Source organism: Crinia signifera, chromosome 3, assembly GCF_055691185.1.
Source record: "Crinia signifera chromosome 3, ASM5569118v1, whole genome shotgun sequence".
Lineage (NCBI taxonomy): Eukaryota > Metazoa > Chordata > Amphibia > Anura > Myobatrachidae > Crinia > Crinia signifera.
The window spans coordinates 98,225,584-98,248,308 of NC_139219.1; the positions used below are offsets into that span (position 1 = coordinate 98,225,584).

The 22,725-nt window shown below is 44.7% G+C and overlaps 1 protein-coding gene across 3 annotated transcripts in view; it reads right to left on the bottom strand.

Annotated features, from left to right (window-relative positions):
* The window catches only part of SIPA1L2 (signal induced proliferation associated 1 like 2), a 348,073-nt gene that overhangs the window by 51,980 nt on the left and 273,368 nt on the right, over positions 1 to 22,725 (bottom strand). For 2 of the 3 annotated variants that reach the window (XM_083176266.1, XM_083176268.1), the window contains 2 exons: positions 18,993 to 19,224; positions 2,257 to 2,385 (listed from right to left, as the gene is read on the bottom strand). In XM_083176266.1, the coding sequence (XP_083032392.1) occupies positions 2,257 to 2,385; positions 18,993 to 19,224 (361 nt within the window). The remainder of the gene's footprint in view (positions 1 to 2,256; positions 2,386 to 18,992; positions 19,225 to 22,725) is intronic. The other variant, XM_083176267.1, reaches the window with a different exon arrangement.

Below are 22,725 nucleotides of genomic sequence, written 5' to 3' on the forward strand. Positions count from 1 at the left end.
CATTGGGATGAAATTTTTGGCCCCATAGAATATATTTTGGTTAGCATAACAAACTGAGTCGCAGAACACTTGATCACTGAATACTACCCTCAGTGTCTTTTACAAATTTACTACTGAGTATTATTGGTTTAGTGTATTCCGGTTGTCTACTTAAGGTCCATGGGGGCCCTGGACAACAAAATTGTGGGGGCCCCACAAGTCACCCCCCCACAGACACATCCCTGCCCCCCCACAGACCCCCCCCCCCCTGGGGAGGTTGGTACCTTGGCAGCGCAGACAGGCAGGAGATCCCTGCAGCGGTCTGAGCAGCAGCCAGCGCCATGGTCCCAGCAGTGTATGGGAAGTCAGCAGCGGGATGCTACTAGTTCCCATGTGCCCTGCAGCACATGGGAACTAGTAGCGGTACTGACTATTAGTTCCCATCCGCCCAGCCATGGCAGGGACCCTGGCGTTGACTGCCCAGACTGCTTCAGGGACCCCCTGCCCAAATTGATTCCAAATTGATAAAGCCGCCTGGTGTGTGGCAAAACATGTATTTCAGGACCCCACACACCTTTCCACAGCGTTCACCCAGCCCAGGGGAAGAGGAAGACACTTCTGTGCAAGCTGCTAAAAATCCACCAGCGTGACTGGCACAGCACGGCGAGCATCCGCTGCAAAAGCAGGAGCTGACACCTGGCTTGCAGAGTGTGGTAAAGTTGCAACTGCCCTGCTCACCATACATAGACTGTGCCCTTTAGCCGCCCGACAGATCACCACTCGGGCATACTCTGGCTACATCTGCCGCCGGCATTTAAAGTAGAATTTTGCCTAGGTGCAGTATCGTCTGTGGAGCTGTGTGGGACTAACACACAGTAACGTTACCCAGGAGCCGCATTATTGTTGAGATGCCATCTAACAGCGAGGAGGCATTGAGGGTGGCCTTGGATGCCGATACCCACACCTGGACTGATCTGGTGTACCCCGGATCCCAATCTACCTAAAGGGGACACTCACCCACATTATGTAAGTGAGCACCAGCTGATTGCGTTACTGATGTCATAAGGGCCCTTGGACTTTAATCTACGGATTTAAATTCCTATTCTGTGGAACCATATTAAACGATTAGACCATTGGGTCTGCACTAATCCCAGGGTCTTATCATCTGTATTGATCTTTTATATTGTCTATTTGAGTATTCTAGTGTAATTGCTATCTAAGTAGCATTTTAATAGTGTGTATTCTGTTTAATTGGTATGTGATTTATTAAAATTGGTTTGTATTTTATTGGATTCATTGTTTATATACCTAGCACCCAGTGGTATTGTTTTATTTTTGAGGGACCCCCTGCCAACATGCGCTGTGCCGCCCACCTGCGCTGCCCGACCCCGCTGCCCAAGCAAGGGGCGACAGGAGCCCCACACTGGCAGCAGTGCAGATCCCTTATGTGTGGGGGCCCCGGGGTGACCGCCCTTGTCACCCCATGCTTAATCCACCACTGTGTTTATCTGTGGAAACCCTTAAGGCTTCTAAGGCTCATTTGAAATTGATATTGGTTTCAGCCAGAACACTGTCATTACAATACAGTAGTTATAGCTTAGAATAAACTCTATTTCTTCATCTTATTATAACTATACATGTGACATCACATATTGATTAAAAACACTTAATGCTCCAACCAAAACATATATACTAAAATGATAATGAGCGGTGTTCAATGCCGCTGGCGAGGGGGTTTGTATGGCAAGAATGGCATTTCCTTGTCGAAAATAAGCCATCCTCAACATGAAACCCCTTACCATATTCAATGATGGGGATCCCCTTACATGGTGAGGTTTGCAGCAAATGCAGCGAGTGTGGCAAGCCTCGCTATTTAAATGGCCACACTCGCCGCTTCCATCTCGCCTAAGGGAACAGGCGAGGTGGCAGACGGCGAGTAATCCTCGCCTCAGGAAACAGGCGCTGATTCATTGAATACCCTGACGGCAAGTTATCGGCACTTCTAGCAGTGCACATTGTTTTGTCCATTTAAAAAGCAATTTGCCTTTGCGAGTGAACCAGTATAAGGGCCTCAGTTTGAACACACCCCACCCAAAGCTAACTCTTTCTGAACATTACATCTGCCCCACCTGCAGTGTAGCATGGTTTTGTCCATTTGAGAATTTTTTTTTACTTGCGATTGTCTGAATAAGGCCTATTATCCATTTATTTAAGTGGAAAAAGTGTAACAACAATTCTCAACAATAAGCAAAACATCAGGTGAATATCAAACAGTACCTTCAAAGACTGTAGCAGCATTGATCAGATGTGACCAGTCCAAGGCTGTGGCTGAGCCTGGAGCAGGCATTAAACCGAGATCATTGAACTTTGACTTATCGGAGAGAGACCCATCAGAAAACCAGTCATCTACGAAAACACAATAATATAAATATATAGTTATGGGGACCAGTCACTAACGTTACTATAAAAAAATGTAATTTGTAATTTATGTCCATTAGGCAATTTGTATTGTGGGCACACTGGCCCTTTAGGACTCAATTTGGAAGGTCTGTCCTTTGTGATACTAATAGCATATGTTAGTACATATGCGATTAGTGTCATTGTGACCTATAGTGTAGTCTCACTTCTCTTCTACACATGATCAAGTATTCAATATTTCATGATCAAGTGAGTCACAATGCAGACAAAAGCAAGAACGTATACAGTAACTATAGTATGCCCTGTACTATACTGCATACTTATTGGGGGTTATTCTGGTTGACACGCATCACTGCATCGTTCACAGCGCTGCATGTCTTTGCATTTGCCGCCCCCCATTCACAGTGCGAATTCCCCCGTATGGCTGCGAATCGATGTTTAGCATAAACATTTGCAGTTTATGGGAAAGCACCCACATCATTGGATGCTCATCGACCATCCAATGATGTGGAAGATGCACGCATATCTAAGTGACTCTCAGGTCACTTAGATTTGCATGCACACTCGACAGGAACTGGGCAGGCAGCTGACATCCGGTGATGTCAGCTGCCAGCCCCCTGCACTCACAGGGTGATTTCCGTGGGAACGTCCAGCGTTCAGGATTCATTATGATACATAACTATTCTTACCCCATTATTTATCTCCCACTTCTATAAGTTATGTAATAAATTTGACATACAGAAAATGCGCAGTGCAAAGAAGTCTCTTCCATTGTAGCTTCTTTTGTTACTAGAAGACTTTGCTTCCTAGAGTGAACTAATAGTAAAGCTCACTTTGACTGAATTCTTTATATTGTATTCTACCAATAGACAATGCGAGCCAAGACCTTCTGAATATTACATTAGTTAGCAGGGGCCAGCTCTGGAAAGCTAAGCTATCAGAGCTTGATAAATTGGGTAATACTGCAGAAAGGCTAATGCAGAGTTGACAGCAATATCGGTGTACATTTCTGTAAAAAAGAATGCATATCAGATGTTAAAATCTACTGCTACCACCTCATGTATTGTATAAAAGTTAATTTGGTACAACATACTGCATAGGACTCCATGAGTTTTTTACTTTTTGTATCTGTTGACATGGACCCCCAATTAGTGTAGAAAATACGCTCGCGTGGGTTACTTCGCTCTCTATGCTTGGGGCTTTACCATTCCCAATTGTAGTCCGCATGGAAACTCATATTGACTTTTTCATGTGTGGACCATTGCCATGTTGCCCTTTTGTCAATGTCGTCCTAGTGCATTTCGACTTTTTTTTTATGTGTCAACCTATTGACTGTTGACCTATCGGAAAATTTCAATTGGAACCAAGGGGTTTATTCTAGTTCATTCTTTCTGACAAAATCCTTCTTAGATGGACAAAACCATGTGCACTGCAGGGGGGCAGATGTAACATGTGCAGAGAGAATTAGATTTGGGTGAGTTATTTTGTTTCTGTGCAGGGTAAATACTGACTGCATGATTTTACACTTCAATATAGATCTCACTTTGAAGAAAAACCCCACCCAAATCGAATTCTCTCTGCACAAGTTACATCTGCCCCACCCGCAGTGCACATGGTTTTGTCAGAAAGAGTGAACTAGAATAACCCCCCAAGAGACAGCTGCGGGGCCCTGATACAAAAGAGAGCATGACCAAATCTGGAAGCCATGGCCATGCACCCTCCAGAAAAAAATAATGGAAAAACCCTCTAGAAAAAAAAACTGTTTTCATGGTGCCATGCACTTTAATGAAAGGCATCAAAAGCTCCTCTCTGCTGCCACCAGGTACTGTATATACTGGTAGGCTGGGGAATGCTCAATTTCCATTTCCTCTACAACTGCTCCTCTCTGATTATATGCATGGTAGGCACTGGGGGTTGGAAGACTGATGCAAAAAGGCCAGGAAGCAGCTGCTGATGCAAAGACACAAGGAAAGTGGTTCATTAATTTCTCTATTTTGATCAGCCCCGTGATATCAATAAATGCTGACATAGCTAAAATGTCACTGATCATTCCCATACCATACATTGCCTACAGAATTTCTCAGAATTGCCCCCAACTTCATGGATGCAAACCCATCCTGCTTCCCACTTTCAACTGCACCTTTACGTTTTGCCTCTTTACTCAAGCCTTCCACCCCTCTCCCTAAATCTCCAGCTTCTGCTTACAACTGTGCCCCCTCTTCCTTTGTGTGTCCACCCATATATTCTTTAACTTGTGAACAGAGCCATTTCGATTTTGTTTTCTCAATTAACTATATAAACTGCTAACTGTAACTATGTATACTGTAACATTACAGTATATGTATATATGTAAATTGTGAATATGTCTACCTGCATTGTAATGTGTTTGTTTCTATCCCCTGTGAGTTCTTTTAAATCACCCAGGCAGATGGTTGTACTCAAAACACAGTTTGTTCTGTAGATGGCAATACAGACGTGTGTTTTTATCATCACCAGACAGATGTGATACTTGTATGGCATACACAGGTGAGCAAAGCACAGTTCCTAGTCACCCATATATGAATATACCAAAACATTTAAAGACATACTGAACTTTATATCTCCTGAAGGCGGTTGGTACTGAGGGGCAGATGTATCATGTCTTAAAAAAAGAAAAACGCAAGGGTGAAAAATAGTGATAAACGTCCAGCCAATCAGCTCCTATTTTTTAAACACAGCCAATAACATGACAGTTAGGAGCTGATCGGCTGGACTTTTATCACTCTTTATTCAAGCGTTCCCTGAAAACTCACCTCTTCAGGCAAGCCTATAATGTTTAAGTTCTACATGCATAACCCTCTGAGGCACTTATGTATTATATAGCTACCCTTCTGGACTTGTAACTTGGTGGGACTGCTATGTAGGGTTACCACCTAGGACCTTTAATTCCGGACACATGTTAATTACACAGGTTCTGTGGCAGTTTAAAATCAGGTGAAGTGGAGTCTTGAAGTCAGCCAGCCACAGAACCTGTGTAATTAATATGTGTCCGGAATTAAAGGGACTAGGTGGTAACCCTACTGCTATGGTATTACTGGTGCCTGTCCTTGTGTTTCCACCAATATCCCTATAGATTGTAAGCTTGCAGCAGGGCCCTCCTACCTCCAAGTCTGTATGCTGTTACCCAGTTTGTTTTATCACTGTCTACTATTGTAAAGCGCAACGGAATCTGCTGCGCTATATAAGAACCTGTAAATAAATAAATAAAAATAAAATCACCCTCGTGTTTATGTCTTTTTAAGGCTTGGAATAATCTGCCCCTGGTTGCCTTACAAGCTGCAGATATGTTTATATATGGTAATGTTAACAACACTGTCATCTCCCCTGTTGTCCAACTCCGCTGCCTGGGTTTCACTCTTGACTTCTCCCTCTCCTTTTCACCCCACATCCAAGCTCTGGCCCACTCTTGTAGGTTCCAGTTATGCAACATTGCTCGCATCAGGCCTCTTCTCTCCCAGAGTGCAACTAAACTTATCATCCACTCACTGGTCATCTCACAGCTTGACTACTCCCAACTGTCTCCTCTACAATCTGTCCCTAACTCTGCAGCCAGGCTTATCTTCCTCTCCCGCCGCTCTACTTCTGCCATCCCCCTTCAATGGACAGGGACTCCATTGAATTGGGACATGTGTGCCTCTCACGCGCACGCGCGTCCCAGTCTCTCGGTGGCTGAGCAGCGGCATCCTGCCCGTCTCCACTTCAGGGAGACAGGCAGGGTGGGGGGGGGGGGGGGGGCGGCGAGGGGGACCGTCGGCGGACGTCAGCGGGAAGCTCTGTTGCCAAGGAGCCCATGAGCATATCGGGCATGCGCGCCCCTTTGCGGGAGCTGGCGGGTACTGGCGATAGTTTCGCCAGCCCCTGCCTGAATGAGACCGGCTACATCTGTACATACATGAGTGATCCAATGCTGTGGCTGAGGAGGCAGGATCGGATAACACTGTGAAACCATTAGCTGGCTGAGTAAACCTCAGCTTCCGCAGACTGGCTGACCTAACTCCATTCCTAAGGCCACAGAATCTCAGTTGGAAGATGGGGACCCTGGCCCAGTCTCTTCTACAAAACAAAGGCAACATGCCTCAATTTTGTGAAACAGAGACCATTGTGTGCCCAAACGGCTGTAGACTGTCCATCCCCTGCAGATTTACTGCGCCCAATGATGGAGCACAAATATTCCAAATCCGCAGTGTACTGAATATCAGTACATTGAGTGATTTCCCCTATTGCAGTAGCTGTGGACCATAACCTTAATAAAACAAGGGTATACACATTTCAGTATGGTGACATAAGGGATAAAATGTCATTTCATCAGACTCTGATTTAAGAAACGAGGCATAGCTATATTCATTGCCCATAGTTATTGTCTATAAAACTATACTTTATTTATGTGGCACCAGTATTATTAAGTGTTCCCTGAAAACTCACTTCTTCAGGCAAGCCTATCAAATCCTGAACCCAGCTTGTCTTACCAATGTTGATTCCAATTGTAAAGTGCAATGGAATATGCTGTGCTATATAAGAAAATAGGGCTGCAGTTTTGTACTAGTGACTGGTGTGGGCTAAGATGGGAACAGCAGCAGCGTGGAAAAGGAAGTGTAACCATACACACAGGATGGTATAGCTGCAGGGATATCTAGTGCTGGAACACGTCATTCTTATGTGCTGGTCCATGGTGTCACTGTCCTTTTGATCAACTTAACTTATTTCAATCATAGTAACTTAAGAATGATGGACCTCAACATGTAATTTGTATTTATATAGCGCACTTTCTCCATGAAGACTCAAGGTGTAGTGTAGGCATAAAGGTATAGTGTAGGTATAATAAAGGTATTATAAGTGGGGAACATAACCAGATTTGGCATTGGTTTGCACAATCAGCAGATGACAGTGGCGGAACCTATAGGGAGGTACTATTTTATATAATGTATTAATACAGATGTGTGCTCCTACATTCTTGCAGTAGCCATGTTAATCCTATCCGCCCTCTGCCTAGTTGTAAGTCGTGTCTTACTGTACATTTTCCCCTCGAAAATATGTCTTCTATATGTTTCTTATATAGCGCACACATATTCCGCAGCACTTTACAGAGTATAGTTGAACACTCACATCAGTCCCTGCCCCAGTGGAGCTTACAATTTATATTCCCTACCGCATGTACATGCGCACACAGACATTCTAGGGTTAATTTTGTTGGAAGCCAATTAACCTACCAGTATATTTTTGGATTGTGGGAGGAAACTGGAGTACCCGGAGTAAACCCACGCAAACATGGGGAGAATATACAAACTCCGCACAGTTAGGGCCATGGTGGGACTTGAACCCATGACCTCAGTGCTGTGAGGCAGTAATGCTAACCATTACACCATCCGTGATACCCCATCACTATTTTCCTGGAAAGCAGTGTAACATAGTATTTTGTGTGCAGATTCAGCTGCAGTCTTACACAAAGTATAGACATGCCAATATATTTTAATCAGCAGAGTCTGCTTGTGCATCTTATTAACATAACAATGCGAATAAGATGCTTCTTTGGCATAAAAGACGCCCAGTGTTAGCAGAGCGGGCTGTGCACTGCCTTCTTACTCCTGCCAGGTATCTAGGGATGCATGGCGTATTGAGGTTATATGTATGAGTACACATCTGTGTCCTCATACTTAGAAATAGATAAATAGTGCTCATTGGGAGATAACTTTCCCTTCAGTGCCAGAACACCATGTCCTGCAAATGACAATATGATTAGTTATTATCTACATAAGAAAAAGTATGGTTCTGCAGTTCTATGAAGCTTTTGCAGCTGGAAGTCATATACTATTCATGTTTGTGCTTTAGGCAAAATATCATTCAGCAGCAGAACTGCATCTGGCTGGCTCCGTGAGTACGGTCTGACTGCAGTGAAGGAAGGGACAGTCACAGGAAAGTAGCCTGAAGAGGAGGTGGAGGAAAGCTCGGCCCAGAGCTATGGGACTGACAGGTCTGAGAGCTATGTCTGAACACCTGATTCAAAATTGCATACAACTCCAATGCAGATTAATCTGGCAAACTCTGAAAACATCACTGCCTACATACCCAACTTTAAGCAATTAAAAGCAGGTAAGGCATATTTTGACAATATTCATCATATTGACATTCTAATCATGTTGAAGTGAGACTGGTGACATGGTCAGTATGTCAACAAGCAGCATGTAGACATTGACCACATTGACATCACCTGGGTCCAGCAGCACCAGCAGTGGCGGAAATGTCAGAATAACTTCCACCTCCCCAGCCTATCCCCCTCCCCAGTAACATGTCAACATTATGCACAAACTGACAATTCAACATGTGATGTTGACATGATAAAGGGTCAACATTGTAACTGTTACCTTTATGACTACATCCCCAACAAGCAGTTTTATCTTGTTTGCTTCTCATATATGGCAGCTTGGGCATAACAGGGTAGCTATGAGGAGTTTGTATGTGGAAGTATCATTATGTGCTCCTGTGGTGGTAATATAGATAGAAATTATGGTAATTCAGAAATCTGTATAGGCAGAGAGCAACACGATTCCAGTTAGTTCTCCTACATCAGGGTTAGCCAACTCCAGTCCTCGAGAGCTACCAACAGGTCACATTTTCCAGGTAACCTCGCAGGTGCACAGGTGCACTCATTACTGACTGACACATTTTTAAAGATCCACAGGTGCGGTTCTGGAGCTGGAGGAGCAAGCTGCTCTAGCTTAGTGCTCCGTGTCTCCCAGCATCATCCCTGCCGGACAGGACCCGAAAATCGCTACAAACCCGCCTGATAGCCTGGTGACCATACCAGGAAGACCCCCGATGCCTCTCTCCTTCGCCCGGAGGACACGCCAGCTGCCCTGGCGCCGCGATCCCAGCTCTCTCCTATCCGCCGTCATTACTCCAAGCCGGCCGCGTCCACGTGACCTGCGACGCGGCGGCTCTCATCTCAGCCGGAGAGACGGGAGACACATGCAGGGCACTCCAGACGTGCTGCCCGTCTGGACTTGCCCGACCAAACATCCCGGGCGAGACAGACGCTAGGGACCCGCTCCCCGTGGCCAGCCGCCATTACAACAGACCGCCCGCGCCCACGTGACCAGCGACGCGGCGGCATACATCTCCGCTGAGGGAGCTGAGGGGACCGGAGTCGCCCCACCAGACATACCACGCACCTTGGCCCACCTGTGCGAATATCCCAGGTGAGGCAGATACCCGCTGACCTCTCCTCATCCACCCGCCATTGCAATCAGCCGCCTGCGCCCACGTGACAGGAGACGCGGCGGCTCTCATTTGTGCCATACCCGCGTGAAACTGTGAGTACATCTCGGGCATCTCGGGCGGGGGGAATACCACCACTGCCCTCCTGATACCCCGTGGCACTGCAGCGCTTGGAGCCCCCCTCCTGCCACCACTAAGTATCTGAGTAAGGCTGTGGGTAACGCAGCCAACCACCTCACTGCTCTTAACTGCTGGCTGAGGGGTATAACACCTTTGCCACTCTGGCTGCCAACAAGATGGATAAAACACTGGGGACCCCAGCTACTGAGGACACCCCCAGACACCGTTCCTCTAGCCGCAATGCTAGGGACAAGATGGTGGCTGCCCCAGCCACACAACCCCAGAACAAACAGCCACAGCCCACTGGAAGGGGGAGAAAAGGTGCAGAGGCCCTAGAGACTTTGCTACCAGCTCCACAAACCGTGAGCGATGACTCATCCTCTATACTAGGCTCTGACTCACCTGCTGCCTCACTTGCAGACGCCAACTCCCCCCAGCCCACGGGTGGATCCCCCCTACCTTCACCCCATCACCTGCATGAACCCCCTATAACATATTCTGCCATGGTGAAAGCCATTCAGGATACAATCAGCCCTATAATGGAGGCCCATGCGAACAAAGTCACGCAGGCAGTACAAGACTTAAAGTCTCAATACAAGCAAATATCTAAAAGACTTGCCACCACTGAACAGGTAGTGGGAGGGGTATTCCAAGATGTCGCTGACCTCAAGGATAAGACGGCGGTCATGCAGAAAACACAGTATCAGATTCAATCCAAGTTAGATGACCTCGAAAAACAATCCCGCAGGAATAATTTACGGGTGGTGGGCCTGCCTGAATCCCTGAAGGGCACGGCCCTCTTTATTTTTATTTAGTTTACACTGCCGGAACTCTTGGGAATCTCTGAGGAATGTTCGGGAATGATTGTGGAGAGAGCTCACAGAATAGGCCCACAGAGACCCTCTGCAGACTTCCCCCCACGCCCTGTAATATTCCGATGTTTGAATTATATTCATAAGGAGGCGTTGTGGTCCGCATCCCGACGCAAAAGAGACCTCACCTGGAAGGATACGAAACTGTATATTTTTCAGGACTATTCGGGTGAGATGGCCAGGGCGAGGAAGGAGTTTGCCCCCCTATGCTCACGCCTGGCGAGGAGCAACCGAAAATTTGCCCTGATGTATCCGGCGCGTCTCCGTCTTTTCTCTGGCTCAACGTTTTAAGACTTCTCTACAGTAATGGACGCTGAGTCTTTCTTACAAGAAGAAAACACCAGGCCGGCCTCTCCACCTTTGTTCTCACAGGACCAACCTGCCTGATGCTAATGATGCCTAGGGCGTCATAATGTTCTTTTACCACCTAATGCTAAGTGTTGCTGAAATTTAAAAGTTTCTTGGATTGTTGAAAGTTTACATAATTCTAGTTTATTACTGGGATGTCGGATGGAGGAGATGGGGGACGAGGGATATCCCTCCTCCCACCCTCTTCCCACCTCACGCCTTCTGTGATAGTGGTTTTCCCACGTTAAGTTAGAAATGGGTTTGTTATGCTTATAGTTTGTGCAAATTGATATATTGATTATTGATCGGGTTTGGAATGGCGGGCAAATGCCCAAACTGGCACCTTTTGGGTGCAATAGTATACCACTCCAATGAGGCAGGGGAGGCCCACGGACTGCTGGCTCGGATCTTGGGGCGCCTGCCTGATCTTGCCACACCTGCCACTTCCCGGAAGTTACTTAATTGTTGATTGATATATTTGTTTACTTGTTTGTTTATAATAGATTGGGATGGCGAGGAGGCCTTTCACTGGCCACCTTGTCGTCAATGTATTCTTGTTAATTACCTTTCTACCCTCATGTTTTCTCCCCTTTGTGTCAGAACTTGTCTAATGTCATAATCTTTATCCGTAGACTGCTCATGATTACAACTAGGCTCCTTTTGTTAAATACAGAAGTCGTGGTGGACTCCAGGACCTATAAGTTACCATCCCTCTTGACTGACAAATGACATCTCTTAAGATCAGTACAATCAACGTGGGGGGTTTCCACTCCCCTGCTAAGCGCAAAAAAATATTACTATATTTATCTAAGTTGGCCCTTGACATTACATTCATACAGGAGGCCCATTTAGTCCCTGCGGAGATCCTGAAACTAAATACCCTGGGATGGGCTGTGTTATCTTCAGCCCCATACAATTCAATAGCTAGAGGGGTGGTCACGTTGATCAGACGAAACATCCCAGTAAAAACCCACTCAGCTCATATAGACCCGGAGGGACGTTACTCTATACTAGACGCAACTATATACAACTCCCGATACATATTGGCTAATATTTATGCACCTAATACTAACCAAAGTCAATTCTTCATTACCATGACGGCCAAACTACTCCCTTACGCCCACCAAAATATAATCCTAGCAGGTGACTTTAACCTGGTGGCATCTACAGCTTTAGACAGAAACACCGCATCCTCTGCCAGACGCACTAACCCTAAATATGGGACCCAATACCTCCTTACGCAGCTGCAGCTGATAGATGTGTGGAGGGCATGCCACCCTATTGAAAGGGAATACACCTGCCTCTCAGCAGCACATGGAACTCTTTCTAGAATCGATTATATACTAATATCCTCTTCCCTCTTCCCAAAAGTGGAGGGGTCAGCACTAGAACCCATAACGATATCGGATCATGGCGTCTGTTGGGTGGCTGTGGCGACGTCTGTAGATAGGGGACCAATTAAGCAGTGGAGATTCCCATCCCAGTTGACAGAAACCCCATCCTTTCAAAATATGCTAGAAGCGTCCTGGATGGACTACGCAAACAATAATCCCCAAACAGAAGAGGATTCCCCCTCCCTATTTTGGCAAGCTTCTAAACCTGTACTAAGAGGAAATATTATGTCTTACACGGCCAAACATAGAAAAGACTTCCAGAAGCTGTACATTGAAGTTTAGACACGCCTCACTGAGGCATATCACAATTTCCAAGCTTCCCCCACCCTAACGAATAAAACTAAATACACTGAACAGAAAACAATTTTCGATGTCCTACTGGTCCAACTGGAGACCAAACTTACTTTCCTATCACAGGCGAGGTTCCATAAATATGGCAACAGGTCTAACCGACTGATGTCTAACTTGCTTCGGGGCCAACATCCTCCCTCGACTATACAGGCCTTACGTAGAGGGGATGGCACGGTGATCCATTCCGGACAGCAAATCACTGAAACTCTACGTGGCTTCTACGAGACACTTTATTCCCCCCCCCTTATTGATGAACAACAAAGGGCAACATTCTGGGAACCCCTCCCTCACCCTACATTAGATACAGATTCATCTAATACCCTGATAACTCCTATCACTGAGGAAGAGGTACTGGCTACGATAAAGGCGCTCAAAACAGGCAAATCTCCGGGACCGGACGGCCTGTCCAATGAGTATTATAAACTACTAGCTCCCAAGATTGTTAAACCCATCTCGGCCCTCTTTAATCTAATTCTACAAGGTTCCCCTCCCCCCTTATATTTTAATTCGGCTATCCTTAAAATTATTCATAAACCCGGTAGAGACCCGTTCCTCCCAAGCTCTTATTGCCCAATCTCACTCCTTAACACAGATTATAAAATCTTTACAAAAATCTTAGCGGACAGGCTTAAGTTCAAACTCCCCTCTCTGGTCCATTCCGACCAAACGGGCTTTGTATGGGGCAGACACTTGGCTCTTAATGTACGTAAGGCATTAACAGTCATGCAGTGGGTGGAATCCACAGAGAACTCTGAGCCTTGTGCTCTACTCTCATTAGACGCCGAGAAGGCTTTTGACCTCGTCACGTGGGACCACTTGTTCTTTACCATGAAAAGGTTTGGGCTTCTGGGGGAATCCACCCGCACAATTAGGTTACTATACTCGGGATCATCCTCCCAAATATTAACAAATAATTATATGTCTAACCCCATACCACTATTTAGGGGAACTAGGCAGGGTTGCCCCCTGTCTCCCCTACTGTTTGCTCTGGCGGTGGAACCTCTGGCTATAGCACTGAGAGTTTCCAAGGATTTTACAGGTGTGCGGATGGCTTCCTCCGAGGTCAGGCTAAGTCTCTTCGCAGACGATATATTATTATTTATATCTAAACCCAACACTTCTATTCCAGCTATCCAGCAAATTATACTCCACTTTTCCCATTTCTCTGGCTTCCGAGTGAATTATGATAAGTCTAGACTTCTACCACTCTCAGCTCCCTCCACAGAACCAGGCACATCTCATCTTACCTCACAATTCACTATATGCCCACACACACTCAAGTACCTGGGAGTCCTGATCCCTAAAAAACTGAAAGATCTTTATAATGTTAATATTCCCCCCTCCTTGCCATCGGTTGACAAATTGTTGTCCGGATGGATGGAATTGCCTCTATCTCTGGCGGGTAGAATCACAGTAATCAAAGCTATAGCTTTTCCCAAGCTGTCTTATCTTCTACAGATGTTGCCACTCCAGATCCACAATACGGACCTGCAGAAATTTAAAACTTTATACCTTAGATTCGCATGGGCAGGGAAGAGGGCCCGTATACCATTTAGTAGACTTAAACTTAGTAAATCTGATGGTGGATTTGGCATGCCTGATATACAAGCGTTTTCCCAGGCAGCTCATTTTAGGTATATCACAGACTGGTTCACTTCTAGGTCGGGAATATACCATCCCCACTTTAGAAAGACAAATATTCAAACAGTATTCCCCGGCAGCTCTTTTACACGCCCCAATACGACTGATACCTAAGTCGGTCAGGGATTCTATTCTGTTCAAGGCTACATACAGGTCCTGGAGGCAAATCAATAAGACTTTACACAGACGGTTCTCTTCTTCACCATTCACCACTTTTTGGGGTAACCCCCTGTTCCTCCCTGGTCTATAAAATGCGGAGTTTCTTGGCTGGAGAGACAAGGGCATTACAAATGTACGTAAAATATTTGATCCAGGTGGGGGAGTACTTCCGTTCTCCGAGTTGCAGGAGAGGTATGAGCTGCCACACCGTCAGTTTTATATGTACCTCCAGTCGAGACACTTCGCACAAGCTCATTTGAAGCCAATGGCCAGGGAGATGGACATGGACCCCATTGCTGGTTTGTTGAGACCAGAATGTGTGCTGGGATATAGAATCAAATATTTATACTCGACTCTTATAGCGACAGGGATGGAGGCACATCACCAACTCCAAACTAAGTGGGTCAAAGATATTCCAGACCTACCACCCCTGGTCAGTGTATTTAAAAAGCTCCCATTCACCATGAAATACTTGCAGTCGGTTGCTTTACAGGAGACCCACACAAAGTTTTTAAATAGGGCATACATAGCCCCGGTACAGAGGGCACACTTTGTCCCCAGTGACATGGGATGCTGTTACAAATGCCAAAAAACGGATGCTACATATTTCCACAATTTTTGGGAATGCAGAAAAATCAGATTCTTTTGGGACAAGGTGATAAACTTTGTTAACACTACGTATTCTCTGAGGCTCCAGAAGCACCCGACTGCTTGTCTGTTCCTATATTTCAGTGACTGGGATCTTGGTCCGAATAAGAGGCTGATTATCCCGGTTCTCACCATTATATTAACAATTGCTAAAAAATTGATATTAACACATTGGATACATAGGGGATCCCCTACCATAATGGAGTTAAAACAAGCTGTCCTAAACACATTATTTTATGAAAGACAGGCACTGAGAGCTGACCTTGAGAAGGGCGCGCTACGCTTTTATAAAAAATGGGAACTTTATATCAGTAGTCTAGACCAACTAACACAAAGCCGAATTCAAAAAATGTTTGAGTCTACGACTTGGTACCTACTCAGGCAACTATCTGCTTAAGAGAAACTGTCTCTGATGATGACACCCATGACTTCTTTGACAATGAAATGAACGATTGAGCCGTGTCTCCAGAAGCCTCATAATGGATAAATTAGATAAGGATTTTCAAATTGATTCTGCTTTTGTCTGACGTCTCCCCCCCCCCCACCCTCCCTAATGGGTGCTTATACAATTTTAAGCACCCTAATGGGTGCTTACAATGTTAAATGCACCCCCACGCCACCCCCCCCACTATAAACGTGAACCCGAAGCGTGGCGAGCGGCGGCGGTACGCGTCCTATGACCTTTTCATACCCCCACTATCCACGTCGGCGTGGAGTTGAGAATAGATTAGTGTGGCGAGCGCAGCGAGCCCCGCGAGGGGACGCGGATACCTGCGAAGCCCGCGAAGGGACGCGTTTACCTGTGAAGGTATCCGCGTCCCCTCGCGGGGCTCGCCACGCTTCGGGCTCGGTGGCTCGCTGCGCTCGACACACTAATCTATTCTCAACTCCACGCCAACGTGGATAGTGGGGGTATGAAAAGGTCGGAGGACGTGTACCGCCGCCCCTCGTGGGCTCGCCACGCTTCGGGTTCACGTTTATAGTGGGGGGGTGGCGTGGGGGTGCATTTAACATTGTAAGCACCCATTAGGGTGCTCAAAAGCACCCTTTAGGGTGCTTATACGATTTTTAATTGTATAGGGGGTCAAAATCACGTCGCATCGCATCGTATGCCATCGGGTGCATGGCATGCGATGCGAAACGTTCATCGTACGATGTACATCGGGGGTGCCGCTATAATCCACAAGTACCTAATAGAGTTATACTACAGAAGGCTGATCATAATGTAATGTAAAACTATAGGCGAGACTCTATTTACCTCGAATATGCCAATATATGTATAACATTATACCCTGTAACCTGAACAAATTGATACATGGATGTTCCCATACCTTGTTATATAGTTGGTATGTCTCACACTGTTCGTGCATTTTACCTTATATGTACTAAATGATTGAAAAATATAATAAAAATTGTTTATCAAAAAAAAAAAGATCCACAGGTGGAGCTAAAAACTTCACTTGTGAGTCTGGACCAGATGCACTACACTTCAAAAGTGATAAAATGGAGAGTGATAAAAAACCAACCAATCGGCTCCTGCCTGACATGTTTCAAACACAGTCTGTGACATGGCAGGTAGGAGCTGATTGGCTGGCTGTTTATCACTCTCCATTTTATCACTTTTGAAGCTTAGTGCATCTGGACCTCTCCTGTGAGGAGACATGGAAAATGTTAACTGTTGGTAGCTCTCGAGGACAGGAGTTTGCTACCCCTGTCCTACATCATATATTGTGTAAAGGCAGATAATATTGATGACTATTGCACCACTGCAATCGGAGGGGTGATCCGGTGATGTCCAGCCTAGAATAGAGGCATGGCATTTTCTATTGCTAATAATGGAAGGAATGTGATTTGCATTACTTATGACTAAGAATCAGCCCCATGTGCTATGTTATCTACAGTGAGGGACCTACAGTATCTACAGTATTTGTTAAAAAAAAAAACCTTAAGTAAAACATCTTAGTTCCAACTGTTTCGTTTTATATTCATACATTTTTTAGTTGTTTTCAAAAACATGATTTTGCCAGTGATTTGCAAAGCGTGTGCTTTATTATGCTAATTTCTAATGCAATACTCTTCCTGTCACATTGTGGGTTTTCTGCTAGAGCTAGAGAGAGGAGACAAATTATAGGATAGAGGAGCCAAATATATATTTTCAGATAGATTATTGAGAGCGAGGGTGTGTTTTTTCTTGTCTTGTGGGTTCATATGAGAAAGTAGAGAGATAGTTTAATGTCTTGCACAGTGTCAATTTGTGTGTGTAACATTAACTTATCAGATGTTTATACAAGTAGAATGTCTTCGACAGCTCAGTAATTTTTTGTTTAGTTTTGTGTTAATTGTTTATTGGTAGAAAGGATGCTGTTAGTGAGAATGTATAGAATAAGGTGGGATAAAGCAATACAAAGAACCTGCAGATAAAAAAATAGATAAAAAAGCAGCACAAAGTGTAGCGAGCAATGGAATATATGCTTCTAGCTTTTTACTTTCAATATTCTGGTAATAAAAAGGGTGTGTGCATCTATGGACAGGTATTTCATTATATATCATGGTCCGTTGATCCCACATGTAAAGTGAAACAGAATATGCTGGCACAATATAAACGTATTATTATTACAGTACCGTTGTGGCAAACTGGGAAGTGTTCTACAAAGGAGCCAGAATTGTCTCTCTGCAGTTTGGCAGCATGTCTGGCCAAGTCAAAACACCTGTGAATGCTCCCTTTTAAATTTAAGGAGGGAGTGTGGCTTGTATGTTAATCTGGGAGGGGGAGGGCCTGTTGCCAGATGTGCTAGTGACGCCATCCAGCAATTTACAACCTGCAATAGGTTTTCTCTTAAGACCCATGCACACTGGGTGATTTTGAGCTCAATTTCACCATTTGAGCTGCTTTTTGCTTTTGTCTGTCCTGAGCCCAACAATTTCTGATGGCAGCCCTGACTTTAGAGATAAACAAATAGTTAAAAAGCAGCAAATTATAGAAAGAAAGAAGAATATACCCATAAACCAAGAAGTACATTTCCATCTGCAAATGTATGGCAACATGGAAGAGTATTTTATCAATGCTTATTTTGCTGGTTCCTAAATTTTTGAGAATCATGGTGCCCTAGAGTATCAGATCTCAGTTTTATTTAACTCAGAAAAAAATATATGTAAATAAGTACATTTTGTTAACATGTCATCCTCAGGTTCAGTTATATGATGAGGGACAAGATTAAATTCCGTTTGTCCACATATTTGATGACTGGAAGCCACCAGCACTCATTCTGCCATTTACATTGACTATAGTTTCAACTGTTCCTGGACCACCAACCAGGGCACCCATGCAAGTACCCAAGGGCACCTCAGGGCACCGATGCACCCTGTTTTGGAACTATTGGCTTTTTGGTATTCATTATCATATCTTTATTATATAAAAGTGATAATTACATGAAAACCCAACATGGGACCCAACATAAGTGCTGTTGTCAAGAAGGCTCAGCAGCGGATGTTCTTCCTGTAGCAACTCATGAAATTCAACATACCCCAGGATCTTCTACTCTGAAATCGTAGATTCAGTCCTATACTTCTCGATCACAGTCGGTATTTAAGGTATTTAAACTTGTACGTTTATTTGATCACTTTTAGGAACTTAATACAAAACAAAACCTTACAGTTGCACAATAGAACTGCCCTTTGATCATGCACAAGTAAGTTATTCAGGGCATCATTGATAAAAGTGCTAGTCCTCTACTGAACTCAGTTAAATGATGCACATTGAAGAATATATATAACAATGTAAAGAACAGATACAAACAACACATAATCTCACCAAAATACATACTTCTTAGATTTGCCATGCCAGGATTCAAATGTGTCCGAGTAGGAAGTGTACTGTTGTAAGGCGGAGTTGTGCTGAACAGAATGTCATTTGTCAAGGCTTGGTCTAGTATTGAACTGTGTGAGCTAGCATATGATGATCCTCTGCGGTTACTGCATATACTTTCATCAGAAAGTGTCCGGTAAAGTGACTGCCTTGGTGACAAGTATCCGTAAACTGAAAACTTGAAACAAAGAATAAAAATATTAGCATAATCAGCATGTATTATTCAATATACAGTAGGTTTATTGGATCAGTTGATATAACATTTTTTATAGCAGGGTGGACTTTAACACTTCAATGTAAAAGACTGTAATGTCAGGTGACATCACAAAAGATTTAGGTGCATCTGTTGGTTGGAAATGGCAAATGTTGGATGCCCCAAACAATATGGGGCATGTTGCAGTTCAAAAAAAATCTTAGGATTTGCTGCCAGGTGAACTGCTGTGAATGACTATTTGTTTTCAGTGAAAACATGTATAAAGTTGCAAACCCTACTAGATCATTAAGAAGAATTAACTCAGTGGTTAAGGGTATTCACTGGATAAGAAGATTTGCTTGAAATCTTGGTTTGGATATCAGTGTAATACCCCTCCCTATGTATATATATAGTATTGTATAACCCTGCTATGTATGTGCTGTTATGTACTAATGCCACTGGACTGTAGATGCACCATATACTGTGCATATATGGAGGGACATCCCTTAAGACTTTCTGATGGAACATGCCCAGTGGTGTGAACATGGAGGGACTATACTATTTTATTTGCGGTTGGGGGAGAGAAAAAAAACTGTGACTGAGGATGCCCCTGAGAGTGTTCAATAAAGTTGGGGAGTGCGTGTGCTGCAGAAAAAAACAGTTGACCAGTACAGAGAGAGAGAGAGATTTTTCTAGAAGGAGGAAGTGTGCAGCTGGGGGAGAGTTTTAGACCCTGGGCACCTGTGTGAGTGGTGGTGAGTGGATAGCTGCCCCCAAACAGGCAGGCTTATATATTTTGTGACCAGCCCATCTGTCAGCAAACCCCTTCCCTGCATGCTCCCAACCGCGCATTGTATGACTAAACAGCAGCCCAGGCATATATATAGAGAGAGGGGGAGACAGACTATTAAAACAGAAGTAACCACATCCCAGTCTCCCTACAGTGTATTGAGGGGACATCCCTGCATGTGAGGGTGCAGAGTTAGTGTCACCACTGCCATCTGATTCCTAGACAGAGTGTATACCACAGAAGGTGGTAAAGGATATTATACTCCTTGCTTTTTAACTATCACATACCCGGATCAGGAGAGTTAAACCCGGTGCAGGAGCCAGGGGACACCTCGCTGACCATCCTTTAGCAAGTGAGCATCTATTTGTGCAGACAGGGTATGGTATATGTTAAAGTTCCCACTACAAGCAGCTAAACCCGGCGACGCAGCCTGGGGAAGCTAGTGCATGAACAGTACCGCTATAAAGACACTAGTGCCGGAGAATTTGTGCGTAGAGCATATTATTATCATTGGCATCAGGAGTAAGGAGATAGAGGCCGTAGTCACGGTAACAGAGATACAAGACCAGCTGAATAGGAAGAAACTAAGTTAGTCCGGTAACGATTTTGGATTATGACACCGAGCTAAACCCGGTTCTACCAGAGCCAGGGGATGCTGAGTCTAGACTGCATCCAAATAGGAACTATCCTGAATAAACTTGGGTTATTGCTACAACGGCACTATATAGATGTTATTTTGAACCGGTATAACACTGCCAGGGATAATTCTGACATACCATTGGTGCATCCCTACCATTGTTGCATCCCCAGTATATACCTCTCCAAGGAAACTATTCCTGCTTACCAGAAGCGAGAACCTGAATGGATTGTACGGATTGGCAGGCAGACTTTATAACCTTGAATGCCTAAGGGATCATCTATAAGGAACAGGGGGAGCATATTTATTGAAAGTACCAGTGATTAGATTATTGCGCAATAATAGTTAAGTATTATAGAGGTTATTAGCATTCATACATTGTAAAGGTATAGTGTCTTCTACCTTAATGGGGAACCACAAATACGGTATATGACTATAAGTGTTATTGTAGAAGGATGAAACCTTGTCCCAGAGCCAGTAACTTGTAATGTTGTGAAGGGAGAGTGTGAGAAATACCTATATATTAATATATATCTGTTACAAAGACGTACCAGTTGGTGTATTATACCCCAGTATTTGTAATTTAGTAGGATGTGTTAATAAATTGTTCAAGTGCTCAACAACCGGTGGCATTATTATGGGTGATTCCCCAAGCTCACCCAGATAGCTTGCGACTGCTATCAAGATATCGGAAATTGCTATTCCGCAAAACCGACACAGCTTGGGGTGGAGGCACTACATAACCATATCAACTGCGCTATAGAAGAAAACAGCGTTACATCAGTGTAAGGTATATGACACCTTGGACCACTGGTGCAGGAATGAAGAATACACTTCAGAGTGCCCCTCACCTGCAGTAGCAGTGGCAGAACCCTCAGCAAAATGCACACACTGCAGCAACATCAGCCAACCTGGATGATCCGATCGGTGCTACGATTCATGGGTATATAGGTGGTGGGCCTAGCACTGATGTGCCTGCCCCCGCCTGAGGGCTGTGCTCAGTGTGTTGTAGTCAGGTAGTGCTTGCCCCTCCACCTCTCTCTCTCTTTCTTTCTCTTCTCTCTGTCCCTCTCTCTTTCCCTACCTTCCCCTCTCTACCCTGCTCCCACCCTCGATCTCTCCCTCCCTCTCCCTCCCCACTGTCTTTCCCCATTCCCTCACCTCTATATCTCATTTCTCTCTTACATTATTCTCTCCCCCTTTGACACTGTCTCTACCTCTCCCTTAAATGGTCTCTACCTCTCCCTGTCACTCTCTTTCCCTGACACTGTCACTCTCCATCTCTCTCTTTCTGACACTGTTTCTCTCACTAACACTATCTCTTTCCCAACCCCTGTCCCTCTGACAAGGTCTTTCCCATTTTTCTCTCTCTTTGGCACACTATCTCCCTCTCTATTTCTCTCTCACTCTCTCTCTCTTCTGGACACTCTCTCGTGTTTTATTCTCTCTCTCTGGCACTGTCTTTCTCCCTCTGACTGTCTCTCTGTTACTGTCTCTGTCTATCCATGACACACTCTCTCTCATATTGTTTTTGTTTGTTGCTTATATACCAATCTCAGTTGCTTACCCCCCTATATTATTATTGTCATTATAATTTTATAAAAGTTTACTAAACTAACTGCTACTTGGCGTGGCTTGTATTATTGTGATCAGTGTGAGACATTCTATCCAATTTATATTTTGACTAACAGCACGGTGTGTACCACAAACCCCACTTTTGCTATCTCTTTTGGAGCCTAGCAAACTCCTCACACCTGCAGCAGTTGTCCAAGATCTTAATGCTTAATTTTAACAAATGTTGAAAATTTCCTTTTGACTTGAATTAGCACCAGGGCTCTCTTGGACGTGGTTTACCACTCCCGTAGAGTACAACCCCCTTACACTCTCTCTCCCTGACACCCTCTCTGGGCTGTATTCAATGCGGCTGGCAAGGGGGTTAATCGGCGAGGAACTTCGAAAACAAGTAACCCTTTATGTTTAACCCCTGCTCCAGATGCTCACCCTATTCAATGTTCCGGGGAAATCCTCGCTGTTAGAGGATGGCGGGGATTCTCCCAAA